Genomic DNA, 18,005 nt, shown 5'->3' on the forward strand with positions numbered 1-18,005 from the left:
TGACTGAAAGTTAGTGTATTCTATGAATGTATGTAATAAAATTAATATCATGTATATTGATTTTTTTTTACTACTTCACATTGTATATAATATAGGGGTTGGCTCCCAAAAGACACCAATTGTATAGTGTACAAGGCATTGAGTATTCTATGTGTTAGTCATCTAATTTTCATCTATGATTGGCTGGTAATTCCTGTTTCACCCTGTAGTTAAGCTTTTTAAAGGAACACCAGATTTTTGTAAGAAAGCTAACTTCAAGGGGTAATGATAACATTGTTTACACTAGAATTATGGTATTTTTTAGCTTATACTAAGTACTACTGTGCTTAGTGATAGCCTTTTCCCAGGTGCTCTTAAAATGATTTTTGTCATACTAAAGCCATTGCAAAAACTTCATGCATTTTTTTGGCTAGCATGAGAAAAGAAAAATTAAGATGAACCCTTTAGTTAGTTCCCAGTTCTCCACTTTAGCAACACTTTTCAATGATATTGCATGCTGTGAAACACTTTATAATGGCAATTAGGTGCTCATATAAGGCTATAACTCAACTTTAGCAGTTATTTGTAAGCATCATTAAGTAATAGATTGAATGTGGCAGCCATTTTTTTCTTGGCCTATCCGTACCTGCTAAGCATTACCGTGCTTAGTGATAATTAATGGAAGTGTAATATTGTACACCAATGTAATTTCTGCACTATAATCTATAAACTGTAGCAGAATTTTTAAAAATGATATTAATGTATATTTGCATGAACCCATTTATGTCATCACAGAGATTAATACATCTAAATACTTGTTCAGTAAAAGTAATTAAATGTTTGTCCTGTTTTTGGCTGTCCATTAGACACTGACTGTCACTCAAATAAAAAAAATCCGAGCATTGATGGATGAGGAGATGGTGAAATGTAGTGAAGAACTAACAAGGCTCGAAAAAGAGAGAAATGAAACACTAAAAGAAATTGGCAATTGGCTCCATGATTCTGTTCCTATCAGTAATGATGAGGTAAGTTGACTGTCTAGTTGTTGGTACAGTCTTACTTGCAAGCTTAGACAGAAGAACAAACTCCTCTTTTGATAGTTGTTATGGTAGCAAGAATGATTCAAGTTATTTATCAGTATTTATTTCATTAACAAATGACTTCACGTTAGTTTGAATTTAACTCTACTTGGACTACAGAACACCTTTTATTTTAGAGTAAAAATAATAATTGTAATGCTATTTTAACAGTTTTTAACTCAAAAATATTTTCAAATTGATATATTCTCAGTTTCCAACATTAAAATGTGTAATTTGTATAGAAAAATTTGAAGATATTCAAATTTTCATTTGTGCACTTATAGATTTTTAAAAAAGTTTCCACCTTTCCGCCCATCCCAAAGAATAAGCTTATATTTATGGAGAAACTTGATAATATAATTATTCATATTTTGTTTTTCTAGTGATTTTCCTTATCTTTCTCTTGTATAATTATATCCCTTCATTCCCACCCTGTTATGATGTCACAGCATGTTGTCTGAAAAATTAGTAATGAAGAACAACTATGAAAACAGTCATTGGCAAAATTTGAATACCATTTGATAGAGCAGATTATAACCTGTTTACATCAGTGTAGAGAAAATAAAACAATGTGGTTATAGCAATAATTTATAGTTTCGTGGGAAAGTGAGTGGACAGAGCTACTGTAAGGATGAACAAATGAATATAATGGGAAACTTAGGAGACTTATGAGTGAACCAAAGATGTTATAATTTTTACGGTTTCTTTAGGCAGAATTTTCATTCCTGAAAATGTCTATGTTATGTATGTTTTCAAGCTGCAGAAATTTTCTCCTATGATGACATTAGTTAAGCTTTAGAAAGTATGGGAAGCAACATCAAAGTATTCGTGATGACTCTAAAAGTATGGGAGGCAACATCATTGTATTCTTAATGATTAGAAAATATAGGAGGCAACATCATTGTATTCTTAATGACTCTAGAAAGTATAGGAGGCAACATCATTGTATTCTTAATGACTCTAGAAAGTATAGGAGGCAACATCATTGTATTCTTGATGACTCTAGAAAGTATGGGAGGCAACATCATTGTATTCTTGGAAACTAGAAAGTACAGGATACAACATCAATGTATTCTAGATGACTAGAAAGTATAGGAAGCAACATCAATGTATTCTAAATGACTAGAAAGTATAGGAGGCAACATCTGTGTATTCTTGATGACTCTAGAAAGTATAGGAGGCAACATCATTGTATTCTTAATGACTCTAGAAAGTATAGGAGGCAACATCATTGTATTCTTGATGACTCAAATCCTTATTTATTGAAAATAAACTATTTTCATTAGATATAAATTGATCTTGACCAGGATATTGGTAGCAATAATATTGTTTCCTAACCTGACAGGTGTGATGGTGGTGCAGTTTTGAAAGGTTAGGTCATAGTTCACCAATACATTTTTATCACTTTTTACCATTTTTTGTATGTTTTATAGCCAAAAGTGGTGACCACTGCAATTGGTAAGATCAAGTATTAAAAAGAAATAAGTTGAATAGTATCAATTAAGTTGAAACTTACTGGATATATATAAAATGTAACTATCTGATCAACAATAAAAAATTTAAATTCTAAGACAAAAGGAAGCATTTCAAATGTTTTCTTTGTCTTGCAACAAAATGATTGACTTCCAATCATATAAAAAATAAATTGTTTGAATTAATTTGAAGCTAAAACTAGTTACTATTTTGTAAGTTGGTACTGAGTTTCATGCAATTTGATTAAGTATTTCCAATACAAGAACAAAAAATTTGTGGGATATCGGTGTCATCCTTCAGGTCCAGCAGGGGTTAAAATGTATGGAAAATTATTCACAATAATTTTTTACAATAATTAATATTCAGGGTTTTGTCTTGTAACTTTGATTCAAACCAGATATGAATTCATAAATTTTCTTAACAACTACTTAAATGAAGTAAAGAACACTAGATACAATTAATAAAAATAGAATGTGGAAATGGTTATACACAACCAGTTGTTCACCACACATTTGAATATGCTAGACCTTTGTTAATTAAGTTAAGGACTTGCTTTATCTTTGTTAATGGTGAGGGTATCCCTCTGATGAAACAAGCATTTTAATATAAATAAATAAGAATGTAATGAAAGTATATTTAATTAGCTGTATTCATAATCAGTTGATTTTTTATTTCACTTTAGGTAGGTAGCTTGCTCTGATCAGAAGTTGATATTAATATGTTGTGAGTGGTAGTGATCGGGATGTGTTAGTGAATCTTTATTACAGGTTAAATTCAAGGTATTCTATGATATTTAGTGTAGTTCATCATGATGTGCACAAGTACGTAACCACATACATGTGTACATTTACATATCAGAAAATGTTGCTAAACTCTATAAAATTGAAGTGACTTGCTTATTAAAAATGGGATATTTTGTAAATGCTCATTCAGAATAAAATTATTTGCTTAAACAAATATAACCTTAGCTCCTAAACAGTAATATTTTAAAACTTTCTTTCAAACGTCAAGCTTCTTAATGCTTTTGTAGTGTTAACTTTGGAGAATAATTTAAAAATATATAATTTACTCTAATTTTCTCAGTTCATGAACTTAGCAATCTGAACTTTAGAAGCAAAATTGTAAAACATATTTACAAAGTTTATTTTTTAAAGACTGTTAACATGCAGTGAGTTTTAAACTCCTACAAGAAAGTGCTTTTAAGGTATGAAAATTCACAGAAGCATATAGATGCCATTGCAAAGATTAAAACATAACTTCTAAACTTGCCAAGATGATGTGACTTAACTATTGTTTTCTTTATCAGACCCTAATTAGCTTGCTTTTTTATAGGAAGAAAATGAACTAATACGAGTATGGGGAGATGTGGAAACACGAAAAAAATACTCTCATGTAGATCTCATACATATGATTGATGGTGTTGATGGAGAACGGGGATCAGTAACTGCAGGAGGCCGAGGCTATTACCTTTTGGTAACTAAAAATGCTGGCCATTTTTCTTTACTTAAGATAGGAAATCAATTTATATGTAAAGGTTTTAAGAACCTGTATTATTATTCATCAATAGTTTAGCAATACTGGAATGTGATTAAGTTTTTGTGTGCTACAGAATAAGTTGCTGCACAACACTTGCCCAAATAAAGTTTAAAGTTGTTGAAGAGAGTTTTATTACCATGATGCAGGAAACTTGTTTTTTGTAGTAGTCACTTTCTATACAAACAGCTTCCATTGGAGAATGGATATAAATTGTCAGACTTGGCTCTAATACTAGTATGGTAAACCATTTATTTTTAACTTCGAGAAAGTAAAACTTGTATTTTAACATACAAACTTGTTTACATATAAATACCTGAAATTTCAGTATGTCCTTCTTAGGAAGGTTTAAATGAACTAAATAGTACTTACACAAAAAAACTACCTCATGCTCAAATTATATAACACAACAGCAAAAGAGGTAATGTTATACTGAAAAAAATCATTAACCTTATTAACACAAACCTAAACTATTTTGGTAACACTGAAGTTGCTGAAACATTTTTGGTCTGTGTTAATGTATTTAATTATTTCAATTCATGCAGTATAACATTATCTCCTTTTCCCTTGTTTTATATTAACATAATTACAAATATATATATGCTGTAATAGTTATAAGGCACAATAGAAAATCTGCAAACCACAGTTTTGTTTTATAACATTTTGTTGCATCATTAACAGTGTAGACAGCAGTAAAAGGTACCAAAATATAATTCCTATAAAATTATTAATAGCTATCTTTCTTTAATGAGTTTTATTCACTTTAATGCCATATTGTATGTAGTTCAACTTTGATGACGAGGAACCCACCCCACTTTGAGACTATGATTTTGGCACCTGATGATGACAAAACCTTGTACCTTTGCTGTTATGTTAAACTTATATTAAAGTTTTTCTTCATTACCCATTCAAGCTGTCTCCAAGCATTATTGTATGTAGTTGTTTACATTATATATATATTTTTTTTCTTCTTCTTTTTCTTAAAGAATGCTGCTGTGTTTCTTGAACAAGCCCTTATACAACTAGCTCTAAACATTTTGCATAAAAAGAAATTTAAAATTCTTACAACTCCATATTTTGTAAGAAAGGACATAATGCAGGAGGTGGCTCAGTTAAGCCAGTTTGATGAAGAACTGTACAAGGTAAGTTTAATGAATTGATACTAGGCTTTATCTCTATGCATATTCAGGCAATTTGACAGACCTGAAAACCACACTAAAAATATGAAATAAATCTAAATTATTCTTTTTTTCTGTCTAGAATGACTGCAAATAGTAACAGGAAACTACAATTTTTTATCCTAAACAGCTTAAAGCTTGTAACAGTATACATCTGTTAATGCTTAAGTTTTATTGCCCTTTAGCCTACATCTAACTAATAATCCCACCATAAAATTTGTAAATCACTGGTTGAATGCTTAACTCAAGTTACTGTATTGAATTATGTAAAATGAGCAGCTTGCAAGCATACCCCATGAAGAATTATTATTATTATTACTATTTATTATTATCTTACTTAACCTAACTTTATCTAACTTAGTAAGTTTCTAATTTTTATATTTTAGTTACTTTTATACATGTAAAGAATATACATGAAAAACAAGAAATATGGTACTTACCTGTGTCCTCATTTTTTTGCTGTTGACTGTCAACAAATGTTAAGCCTACTTTTTATACTAATGGTACTAGTACACAGAATAATAATGTGCACAAAACAAATAGTGTCCAATAACTATCATAATTTATCTTGCTTTTTAACTATGCTATAAGAGCCTTTACAAATTTAGCTAAGGTTGTCAGTGTGAATACTGCAAGAGAAATTTTCAAACTGGAGGTGAAACAGACAATGCTCTCTGCAGTAAACAATGGAACATAATATGTCATTTGATAGACTAAAACCTTGAGTTTCTATTGGCTATAAATAATATAGCATAAACATCAGAGAACTATTGGTAATTTGTGAAAGAGAGGATGTAACAAGTGGGCATGGCAAATGGTTTTGATTTTCTAGTTTATGGCTTTGTAAACAGATAAGATTGAAGACTATACAAATTATGTTTTGCCTTAGTAATATCTATATTATAATGAATAACTTATGTTGAATTCCGTAATTCTTAGAGGGGTGATAAATAAGTTAGAGAAAAGGGAAGACCTAGAGAACAAATATCAAAGTTATCATATTAGGGGAGATTGATGACTTTTTAAACATTTCCTTATAAAATTAAAAACTTGTATGATGTTAACATTTGATTTATTAACTACATTTTTATGCCAAGTTTGTTCATATACAATGACAATAAAAGAGTTTAATTAAATTTTGGAGGTAACTGTTTAAAAGGTTATGACATACACACTTTGACCTAACTATAGCAAAAGGGTTAATTGCTGTATCACATAATATAGAATAGTTGTATATGTTGCTAATAACACGTAACTACAAAAGTGTGACAAAATATTGAAGTTCTCTAGTGTGGGTAATAATTATATGCAGTTGCTACAGTATACAGTTTTGTTTTGTTTATTTTATTTTTTACATTTTTGTGGGATCTTCCAAAAATTTAGGTTATTGGAAAATCAGACAAGGATAATGAAGCTTCCTCAGAAGAAAAGTATCTTATTGCAACTTCTGAGCAACCAATAGCAGCTTTTCATCGAGATGAGTGGATTCCAACAGAACAGCTTCCCATCCGATATGCTGGTTTGTCAGCATGCTTTCGCCAGGAAGTTGGTTCACATGGCCGTGACACTAGAGGAATATTTCGGGTTCATCAGTTCCAAAAGGTATATTTTTTAAAGTACATCAAGGAAATATACAAGATCTTTGTCACAATTTTGTTCTAAAATTGATAGATACAATTTTTCCATTGGGGATATTTTAGGTAATGACAGTATTGTGCTTATAATTATAACAGCAAATATATCATAGGGTTCCATCTAATTAAAAGTTATTATTTGTATTTATGTAGGTTAGAGCTCAACAGGGGTTTAGATGGTAGAAAAATGCCACAAGCCACTAGTTCTTATCAAAATATATATAACTATGTATTTTTCATAAATGAAGTTTTACCATGATGTGAATTGGGAAGAGAACTGTGTAAAGAAACAAGAACATAGAGATGATAATGTTGCATAGTAAAGCCTTAGTAAATAATGGACAGTAGTTAATTAGATAAGGATAATGTCTTCCAAATGTATTGCAGTTAGTAATGTATTAATTGTTGTAGGTTGAACAGTTCTGTTTGACTTCCCCACATGATAACAAATCCTGGGAAATGTTTGACGAAATGATTGGCAATGCAGAGGAGTTTTGTAAAATGTTAAACATTCCCTATCGTGTGGTAAACATTGTCTCTGGTAAGTGGAGTTGTATCCTATTCTGTAATGTTTTTTGTGTATGAATAATTTTGATGGCCATTTTTTTTATTCATTCATTACACAAAACTTGCATGATATACTAGGCCTTGTACAACAAGCAGTTGCTTAACATTCTTTGTCATCGAGCTGTCAGAGTAGATAAAAGATAACATTTAATTAAAATTGTAGATCTCATCTGGTTTTTATGGTTATCCAGCATAATTCAACTAGTGGCTGTTGTGTAATCTTAATGTTTTGTTCTGTAGGGGAACTGAATAATGCTGCAGCCAAGAAGTTTGATGTTGAAGCATGGTTTCCTGGGTCGGGAGCCTTCAGGGAGTTAGTGTCTTGTTCCAATTGTCTAGACTATCAGGCACGTCGACTCCAAGTGAGGTATGGTCAGACCAAGAAGATGAATGCTCAAGTAAGTTTATACTTTTTTACCTCAGTTAACATACTAAAAGTGGTCAGAGTTTGAGTGTTTTAGATATGTATGATACTTAGCTTGTTGAAGCATATTCTTTTATTCTTAACTTTTAGTACCAGTTTCTTGAATTCGTTGATGACTTCTTAGATTCAGAAACTAAGAATGTGACTTATATAAACATGTTATGAAAAACTTCCTTTTTTTTATTGTAAGTGAACAAGTTTTTTAAATAATTCTAAACTGTTGTTGTAATACTAAAAATTTAGTCAGGTAGTTATCTTCTTTCCACTTATTTTAACTGTGTTTTTCTTTTACTCTGTTAGGTTGATTATGTCCACATGTTAAATGCAACAATGTGTGCAACAACTCGCTGTATCTGTGCTATCTTAGAGAACTATCAGACTGACACTGGTGTTAAGGTTCCCCAAGCTCTTAAACCATATCTTCCTTCTGGTGAGTTGCCTGTTATAATATTTCCTTCTTAATGTTTTCATTTCTACATTTGCTGAATTAGAGCAGAGAATGCAGTTGGTTAGATATCATTTATGAAAATATTTTCTTGCAGATGTAATGAATGCTGTATATTTGCACAATTTTGGGAAACATCATTAAGGGCTTCAAACTAACTTTTTTTGCTACTGGTAAATGTTAAAAGTTATTTGTAAAAAGTGACAGTCATACTGACAAAAAAAAAGCAAAACAATTCTTGAGTTGTATATTCTTAGCTTATATAACTAGTTAGCTGATATATATTTTCAAAAACCATCACATTTTCAATATACTATCAACTTTTAGATCTTTGTTTGTGACAATAATTACATTTTGTAATATAAAATAAAATATATAAAAAACTTAAATACTTGAATGGACTATTTTGAATATTTTAAACTTGAATCCCATTGAAATGTTTGAGAATGACATTAACAAGCTACAAGAAAATGCATATCAATTTATTATCATGCTGTGGTTTTCCATAAACATTATGCATGCAGTCAGCTTTTTTAAATGTTAATTTTCACTGCTGTTTACAGTTGGTGTGAATATTCATAATGATTATCAACTGACCAAAGAATGGCAGTGCACCTTTATGGTCACTAACTAAACTCTACAATACATTGGCTTTTCTTGCCACTGCTGATTTCAAGCCCTGGCATTATTGTAACTTTACATTAAAAAAAAACAACACATGATCCATTTACTCCCCTAATTTCCATAAATTTTTATATGGTCTTCTGTCCAATATTTGATTCTCTGTTAAATGAGTTAAGTAAGGAATGTTACATCTGGAATGTTGAACTTAATCATGTGTAGGCTTTTAATCTAATGTTTATTGTGGAGAAAAAGTACACAGTTGAGTATGTAATTTAAAGTTTGCTTGTCTTGCCGAGTTGTTAAAATTTCATTGTTGGATGTTAGTCTTTTTTTAATGTATTTTATGTCTCTCAACCATTCACCTTTGATATTGAAAGATACACTCAAGAAATCTACTAGAAAAAATTAGCATATTGAATCTGAGAGTGCTTTTATATATGAACACATTAGCTGTAACTGCTTAATGTTGAACTGGTCAGTGCTGTGTATATCACTTAGTTGTGACAGAAATGAATAAAAACCGTGTAACCCGAGCACTTTCAAAAGGTGGACCTTTCTTCTTCAGGGGCAAACTTAGTTGTGACTATACTTAGCGTACATCTGCTCAGTACTGTGTATACCATCACATGTCGTAACTGTTTTATGTGCTACTGACTTGATGATTCTAAAACGTGTTAATAATGAATTTTACATATTTAAGAATAACTTACTGTACATCATCTAAAGCCACAACTTAGCATTGATCATATTTTCTTTATTGATAAAAATAAAAAGTAGAGGCTCTAATTTTGATATACATGCACATTCTTCAACAGTTTACTACAGGTGTTCCAAAGTTTATAAAAAATATTTATTACTTCCTTTAAAAGTGCACTGACACAGAAGATGAAGAATAAATGGAATGTGAAATCCAAACTTACACACTTGATTTCCATTAGTCAGTAATAATATTTGATGTGAGGATATGCAGCTGAGTTTTCCACCAGTGACCACTTCTGTAGTGGTGGGAAAACAGAAATCAATGAACCATTTACTAAATTCTGCTCTAGAGTTTTAACTTCACAAAAATATTGTTCAGTTGTATTACACATTTTAATACAAATCAATGCCAATATGTTTTATAAGTGATGTTAAATATTAACATGTTTTGTAAATAGTGATTATACAATTTAGGTAAAATTGTGATATTGTAGCATAGCAGATCTGAGAAAAAAAATTTATTTTTATAACATTGTAGAATATCAAGATGAAATTCCCTTTGTGAAACCAGCACCTATTGACGAGGCAGAGACCAAGAAGAAAAAGAAACAGAGAGAAGGAATGAAAAAGAAAACGGAAGAATAGGAAAATAAAAATTGAAATGATTTTAATAAACTTAAGATATTCTCAAAGCTTACTGTAAAAAAAAGTCTCTTCCTGCACATACAGTTGCTGACTGTAATTTCGTAACACCAATTTTGAAATATTTCAGATAGTTTTTTTTTTATAATTATGGCTCTTTAAGATTTTTTTTTGTTTGCAAATATTTAATACTACGCTGTATATTTCTTAAAATACATAAAGAATAAAACCACTTGAAATCAAAGTTACTATTTAGTTTTCAATACTCAGATTTGAAAACCAATTCAGATAGTGTAGTAACAGTCACTCTCCAGAAAAAGGAGCTTCCCCAAAAAACTGAACTGTCAATCTTCCTGATAGAATTATTTGAACATGTTCTTTACCAAAGAATTTTCTGCTTTTGCAAGTTGATTACTGAAGTTTCTAAGCTATTCCACAGCCAGTGGTTTTTAGAAAAGATCAGGCACAGATGCATCGTGGAAAGTCCTACATAAAAAAATATATAAATATAAATTCAATTGCCCAGTACAAGATAAGTAGCTTAAAGTGAAAATGCAATTGCAAAAAAGTAAACAAACGTTTCAAACCTTAAGCTTGTTTGTGTACTTTTTTTGCGATTGCATTTTCACTTTAAGCTACCTGTCTTGTTTCTGTAATTATTTGAAGATCCCTATTTCCCCTTTTTAAATTAACAATTTTTAATAACCTTGTTTGTTCAGTTTTTTATGTCCATAAATTTGTATAATAGCAATACTGTCCTATTTGAACAGTTTAGTTTACTGAAATATGTAGATGGTGTATGATCCTCTCTTGGGACACAATGACAACCTTTAGATTTTCTTTATTCAGATTGGATGGCTATTGCTCCTGATATCATTAATAGTGGTAGTGATCACTATGATGCATGGTACTAAACATACTATGTATATGCCTGTAAAATATATATGTAGTTACCATATTTATACCCAGTAGCTATATGGGGAGTCTGTAAACACTGGATTGTAGAGACTACTGGAATGGAGCATGGACTGGATTTTGTAATTGCATGAATTTTATATATGCAATGCATGTTGGCTTTATAGCTGAAGTGGTAAAGCCTTTCACATATATATAGCCATATGAATTTTTCAAGTTGTATAGAAGCATGCATATATATTAAACGCAAATATAAGACGTGTCATAATATAATAGAATATGTATATGAATTAAGCATTTTTAATATTCCTTATAGTTGTTATATTTCCCTCTTCCTCTCTGCAGCTGGCCAGATTTCCTCTTAGAGTGACATTCTGCACACTCTACAAGGTCGCAAATGTGTTATTACAATTATGAATTGATTATATTAATATACTTTTTCCCCTACATTTCTGATGGAGTTTGGGTCATGACACTATTATGACCATCTTCCACTGTGATGACCCTAAATGATGGTGGGCCCTTGCTGCTGAATTCTTTATCTGGAACTAAATATTTTATAAATAAAATATAGAGTTACAAAATTTCTGCCTAAAATTGCCATCTCCTGCTTGCACAATTCTTGCCACTCCTTATAGTCAGCTTCAAGTGTGGCTACTCTATCTGCAGAATCTGTAAAATTTGCAAACTTACAGTATTTGCTATAATTCAATGCTTACCATCAGCCATCACCATGATTGCTGATCCAGTGCTCTCTTTTAAACTACAGTTTAAAGATTTTTGTTGTGGAAGACAGCCTAGACATTTGTGTAACATGGCCAAAATCGATCCTGCAGTGGTAAGTTGTGATCCTGTCAGCAGCATTGTATCTGAAAAGGCAGGAACCTTATACATAAACAAATGATGTGTGACATCAATACAGTTGCAATAGTAAGTTAATAATCACTATGGTACATGTGAAATACTTGTTCAGCAATTTCATCCACTGGCTTCGACTCTATAGAAAGTAAATTTATAGCAATTATTTAAATCATAATTGACTTGTACAGAACAGGAATTTTTTACTTATCACCCAAAATTCATAAATCTGAGTATTTTAGATGCCCCATAGTTTCACCTTTCCACAATATCTAATTATTTAAATTATGTCATCTCTCTCCCCTATGTTAAAGACACAACAATGTTCTAAACCATCTTCACTACAGATGTACAGTTACTGTATGCTGGTATTTCTCATAGTGATGACATGCTAGCTCTGATACATTTTTTGAACAAAAGAGACTATATTCCTTACCACTAAAACCTTCCTTCAACCAGCAAAAATAGTTTTAACAATGAATATTTTCAAATTCAATGGCATTTCCATGGGCATGAAAATGTAACCTTTCTTCATTAATCTGTTTGTTGGCTACCTCAAGGAATGCCTCTATATCATTTTTAATGGTATTTTCCTTAACTTCTTTATCTGTTACATTGATGGCATTTTAGGTATTGTTACATGTATCAAAGTTTAAGTAGAACAGTTCAACTTCATCCAGTAGTTACATACACTTACCAAATCTCCAATACCACTGCCTCATTTCAGGTGACTCTCTTTAAAACCATGATATACTACAACGATAATGATAGTCACACTTACTTAGACCACCATCCCTATGAAACAAAGGTTGCCATTCAAGGGCAGTTCACAAGACTGAGATGCTTATGCTCTGAGAATCAAGACCTTCTCTCCAAAACCACCGAGATGGCAGAGTTCTTCGAACAACCATCCAGCTCATGTCATCAAAAATGCCCATAAACATACACATTGTATCAAATACCAACAACATCCAACCTAAGGATAAAAGTCAAAACAGAATCCACTTGATATTAAATTACCATCTCCTCAACAGCAACAACTATCATACAGAAAAAGGTTAAATTACTCATGACTGACCTCACCACTGCTGAAATATTTACTACCCTCTTTTAATCTCTTGTAGCCATAATCCAAGCCTTATAGACCACTTTAAGCTACAAGACAACAATTTCCCCATTATTGGAACTCACTAATGTACTAGAAACATATTATACCAGTCCATACATTTTAAACATTACAATAACTGGTCCTAGTTCAACATTAGGGGTATATTACATCTGCACATTGAAATGCATCATTTACTGTATTCAGTGTAGGTGTCATAAACAATATATTGCAGAAATAGCTTACAGGCTCAGTAACCATTTCTGTGAACACCTTATATTTGTACGAGAAAGCTTCACTGACCTTCCACTCCCTAGGCACTTTAATACTCCTGACCAAATTGGTACTTCTGACATGAAAGACTTAATCATAAAAAACACCACTTAAATTAAAAAGAGAAAGCCTAGAACACTGCCTTGTCTTCCAACTCAACACTAAGTCCCCTCATGGAATTAATTAAAGTTTTAGTTCAAACAAAATTTCCATAAACCTTTAAATGTGTCTTACTGTTTACTCCTTGTTAAATCTCCTTTTATCTTACCTCAATGAAATTCTCCCCTTTCTCAGAAACATTTCCCTGGATTATTATTTTATTATTGTTTTGTTTTTCTGTGTTTACATATCTAAATTCAATTTCAGTTACTCTAATTACTTAATTTCCATTTTCTTGCTAATTTTAATAATGTTCACCAAAAAAGCTCAATAGTGTTTTATCAAGCAATATTTTTTGTTACCATGCTCCATGTTGAATGTGTGCAATTAGAACCTCTGAATATATTCTAACCCTTCAACGATTCTTTTTGAGCCTAATTTTAACGTAACAGGGCACCAACGTTGCACAAAATTATCTGAGTTTTCCTGCTCATGTCTTGCAGAAAAAGTCACTACAGATAAATTATAGATTATGCAAACTGTTTATACACAGCATGAAAATTCTGTGCAAAATTACATCTATTACATAAAAATTACAAGTCATGAAAAGATAAAACAGCAATTATAGTTTAAACACAAATGAAATTCTATAAGAAAGAAAAGCATTCATTAAAACCAGATGGTTGTAGGGTCCCCAGATTGTAGATTAATCTCCTTTCCAGTCGTTCTCTTTTGTGAATGTCTGTTGGAGCACTAACAAGTCCCAGAATCAAAAAGTCATGAACTGTATGGTTGTTGATGGTGAAATGTTTGCCTATAGGTGTATCCTGGTTCTGCAGTTTAATATGGTTTAGATGTTCTCGTGCTCATTAACTGAGTTGGTGGCCTGTTTGTCCAATGTATAAGCTATTGCATCATTTGCAAATTGTACAGTAAATGATACATTCAGTGTTACATGTAAAGAACTTATGTCGAAAGTTATTTCCTCATATATGTGTAGTGCTGTTTATATCTACACACGCAATTTCTTTTAATTCTGTGCATGCGCCTTTATTGTAAGCTGTACAATCTGACAAAGAGTGCTAGCTCGAAAGGCCTTCTTTAAATAAAAGTATATTAAAAAAACTGTGCGATTGTTCAACCTATTATTTAATTTTGATATCTTTGTCACCTGTGCATTTTTAACTAAATGCTTCTGTTCATACACAGTACTTTGTATAGAAATATATTAAATGCATGGAGATACAGATATTTTTTTCTCAAGTGGCTAGATATTACATTCAGCAAATAGTTGTACTCATAGTTATAACTTTTAAAATATTAACATTTAGCTATTTTCATATTGAAATAGATTTAGGTTAAGTGTTTTAAAATATCCTGATTTCTGGAACACGGGTCTTTTAATACAAATTATGTTTTAAAATCATTAATTCAAAGATAACTTTTAAAGTGAAAACCAACCAAAATAATTTTCCCTTTTAATCTGAAATTTAAAACAAAAATCCAAAATTGGGGTTTTCTGTCACTATTTTGAATATTTACTACCCTATGTGCCAACTACATGCAATACCATTGTTTTATTTACTGGGCAGGAAATATTTCACAGTTTTCTAGTTTGTGTCTTACTAATCAACTTTTGTTTAGTGACAAACACCAAAACTTGCTACTTGTGCTATTGGTTTACATATAAGTACTATAATTTGTCTATTTTCATTTTGCAGTAATGATGTCTGAACAAATATTCATTCATTTTTCTGTTGCATATGTAATGCCATGAATTTAATAAACATACATGAATTAATTTACAAGGGGTTGCCATCATAATGAAATATTCCAAGGATTTATTTTTTCATTATTGTATAAGTGTAAAATAATCGTTACAGATATCTTTAAACTGAAAAAACGAATGTAATGCCAACAAGGCACTGGTTCTGTTCTTTCCAGTTAAAGACTTCAATTTAATTATTTTAAGAGCTACAACAATTTTTGGCTTTTCTTTTACTGTAATGCAGCTAAAAAATAGTTTTTATCTTGAGAAACTAACATACTAATGTATTTTCACTTCATTTTTTTTTGTTATGTATCACTACTACTTATAATTTCCAACATGAGCACATTCTTCAGAATAATTTTTTAGCTTATTCTGAGAAGTAGATAGTATACAATCCAAAATTTTATGTCCAGAACGAAAGAATTAACATAACATTATTAAAATAAGCATTCAACATTTCACAACTACATAAAATATATTTACTTTCACAATATATGTAAAGATCATTCTACACAGACCTCACAAAATTCCATTTTTAATGGTAAAGTATTAAACTGATAAAGTAATAGAAGCTATTCACAACTTATTGTGATAGTTACATCTGAAAAGTTTTAGACAAATCTTTCTTCTCCATAAGAATCTATTACTCTAGTCACCTGAAGCTGAACAAGTAGAATATCAAGAAATATCTTTTAGTTTTCATGATAGTTTCTATTATTCCTAGAGGCAAATACTTAATTCATTCAGCCTAACAAAGTTATTGTGGAATTTTGTACACATTTAGTCCGGAAAGAGTGGAAGAAGTCTAATTTTAAAAATATTAGGACCTAAAACAGAATACAGGTGATGATGTACTCAAGTGAGAAATACACATTCACCATTTTTTAGGACTAGATGATTAGTTTTTTGTTTTTTTATTATTTACAAAATGAAACAGTAAACTTTACAGAATTGATGATAAAGTGAATACCCCGGTCTCGAAAATCCACCATGCAAGTTCAAGAAAAGTCTTCCAAGTAACAAAAGTCTATTTCAAAAATAACAGTTTTTAATTATATAAAAATGTGCTAATTAATTACAGGGCCACAAGTTCTACAAAATACGTTTGTAATTATATAAATATGTTAATACAATGGCCACAAGTTTGTATCAAAATAACACAGTTTGTAAGTATTCAAATGTGTGTTAATTAGTAATAAAAACAAGTTTATGTAAAAATATTTGATGGACATAAATGAAAAGAACCATCCTGGCATCAGAAAGATATTTGTTTGAAATATCTATAGTTTAACACAGTACAAGTGGATTAAATAATAATCAATATAGGTGAAACGTAATCAACAAAATAAAATAATATGTGGTGTATTTCATGAGATACTTAAAAGTTCTTATGGTGATAGTGTTTAAAAATCTTACAGGAACTAACTTAGTTTCAGAAAATAAGCAATCTTAAAGGGCTACAAGTCATAAATGACAAAAGCTAAACAACTCTGACACTAGGAGGGCTTCTAATCACATTAAATGTACAAGTTATCACAAATATTTTCTATAGTAAAATTGGTAGATTATTTACAAAAAACAAAGTGGCTAATTGTTTTATGGAAAAAAAAAAGATTTGATGAAGATTACTTTTTTGTGCAAAATACAAACAAATAAACAGGTCAAATAAATTCAGTAGCTACGAGTTAAATACTTTAATACCAATATCTGAAAAAAACTTTTTAACCCTTTCAGCACTGGCTCAGACCAACCTCAAAACCATTTTGTGCTTGTTATAGTTTTCATGCTATAACTTTTAAATTAGTAAGTGTATGTTAATGAAATTTGGCAGATTATCAGTTAACATTACAATGCTTTCATACGCAAAATATAAATTTTTTTATTAAGTAATGTTTTTCTCATACTTTTTTCTATTTTCACATGTTATCTTTCCAACATGCAAAGTAATTTTCATTTTAAGATTAAAAATATTTTTATGCATCAGAAAAGTTTCAATTTTCACATGCAAAATCTATATAATGTCCAGATAGTTATGAAACATTTCATAAAGAAAAACATGGTATTTTATCTGTTAGTTTCACTAACAAATCTCTACGGGTTCGATAGATATGACCGATCTCTTAACCAGCATAAAAAATTAGGAAATAAACCGTATCCAATAATATATAGTTGACCTTTAGTCTTTACAAAGTGTCCCCATCTTTGCTGTGTTTTAGTAAAATACAGTAACATTTCAATTATTATACATTAATTATATGAATAGATTATTAATCTTTAGACATAAGTTATTAAACTTAATTTTCTTAAACACAGAAGCAAACAATTATCTCTTCTAATTTCAATATTTGTACTCACTTTCTGCTTGACATAGGTTTCTACGTAGAGGATATGAAATTAAAAAAAAATTTTCTTAGGTTTTATGTATACAGTTGAATAACCAAAGAATATAAATTACTATATCAATACCATAGAATTCCACTATAATTTATGAAGCTTAGTAACTAAGCTGTATTTCGGTCAGGTGGTTAGGATGCTCGACTCCCAATCTGAGGGTCACAGGTTCGAATACCCGTCCCACCAAACATACTCGTTCTTTCAGCCATGGGGGCATTATAATGTGATGGTCAATCCCAGTATTCATTGGTAAAAGAGTATTCCAATAGTGGCAGGCATGGATTATTTTAGTTTTTAACTAATATAAATAAGA

At 30.5% G+C, this 18,005-nt stretch overlaps 2 protein-coding genes across 3 annotated transcripts in view; one reads left to right on the plus strand and one right to left on the minus strand.

Annotated features, from left to right (window-relative positions):
- LOC106470521 (serine--tRNA ligase, cytoplasmic-like) overlaps nucleotides 1-10,331 on the plus strand; it is a 16,122-nt gene extending 5,791 nt beyond the window's left edge. Inside the window, exons 4-11 of the mRNA XM_013931081.2 lie at nucleotides 846-1,004; nucleotides 3,864-4,004; nucleotides 5,051-5,206; nucleotides 6,626-6,844; nucleotides 7,288-7,417; nucleotides 7,684-7,841; nucleotides 8,168-8,297; nucleotides 10,174-10,331. Of these exons, the coding sequence (XP_013786535.1) occupies nucleotides 846-1,004; nucleotides 3,864-4,004; nucleotides 5,051-5,206; nucleotides 6,626-6,844; nucleotides 7,288-7,417; nucleotides 7,684-7,841; nucleotides 8,168-8,297; nucleotides 10,174-10,280 (1,200 nt within the window). The 3' untranslated portion in view covers nucleotides 10,281-10,331. The remainder of the gene's footprint in view (nucleotides 1-845; nucleotides 1,005-3,863; nucleotides 4,005-5,050; nucleotides 5,207-6,625; nucleotides 6,845-7,287; nucleotides 7,418-7,683; nucleotides 7,842-8,167; nucleotides 8,298-10,173) is intronic.
- Nucleotides 9,700-18,005, minus strand: part of LOC106470522 (protein SHQ1 homolog) — a 41,329-nt gene continuing 33,023 nt past the window's right edge. The window contains exon 15 of one of the 2 annotated variants that reach the window (XM_022399128.1): nucleotides 9,700-9,931. In XM_022399128.1, the coding sequence (XP_022254836.1) occupies nucleotides 9,875-9,931 (57 nt within the window). In that variant the 3' untranslated portion in view covers nucleotides 9,700-9,874. Of the gene's footprint in view, nucleotides 9,932-11,005; nucleotides 12,062-18,005 lie in introns of those variants that run through there. The other variant, XM_022399129.1, reaches the window with a different exon arrangement.

This window comes from Limulus polyphemus, unplaced genomic scaffold (genome assembly GCF_000517525.1).
Source record: "Limulus polyphemus unplaced genomic scaffold, Limulus_polyphemus-2.1.2 Scaffold4061, whole genome shotgun sequence".
Lineage (NCBI taxonomy): Eukaryota > Metazoa > Arthropoda > Merostomata > Xiphosura > Limulidae > Limulus > Limulus polyphemus.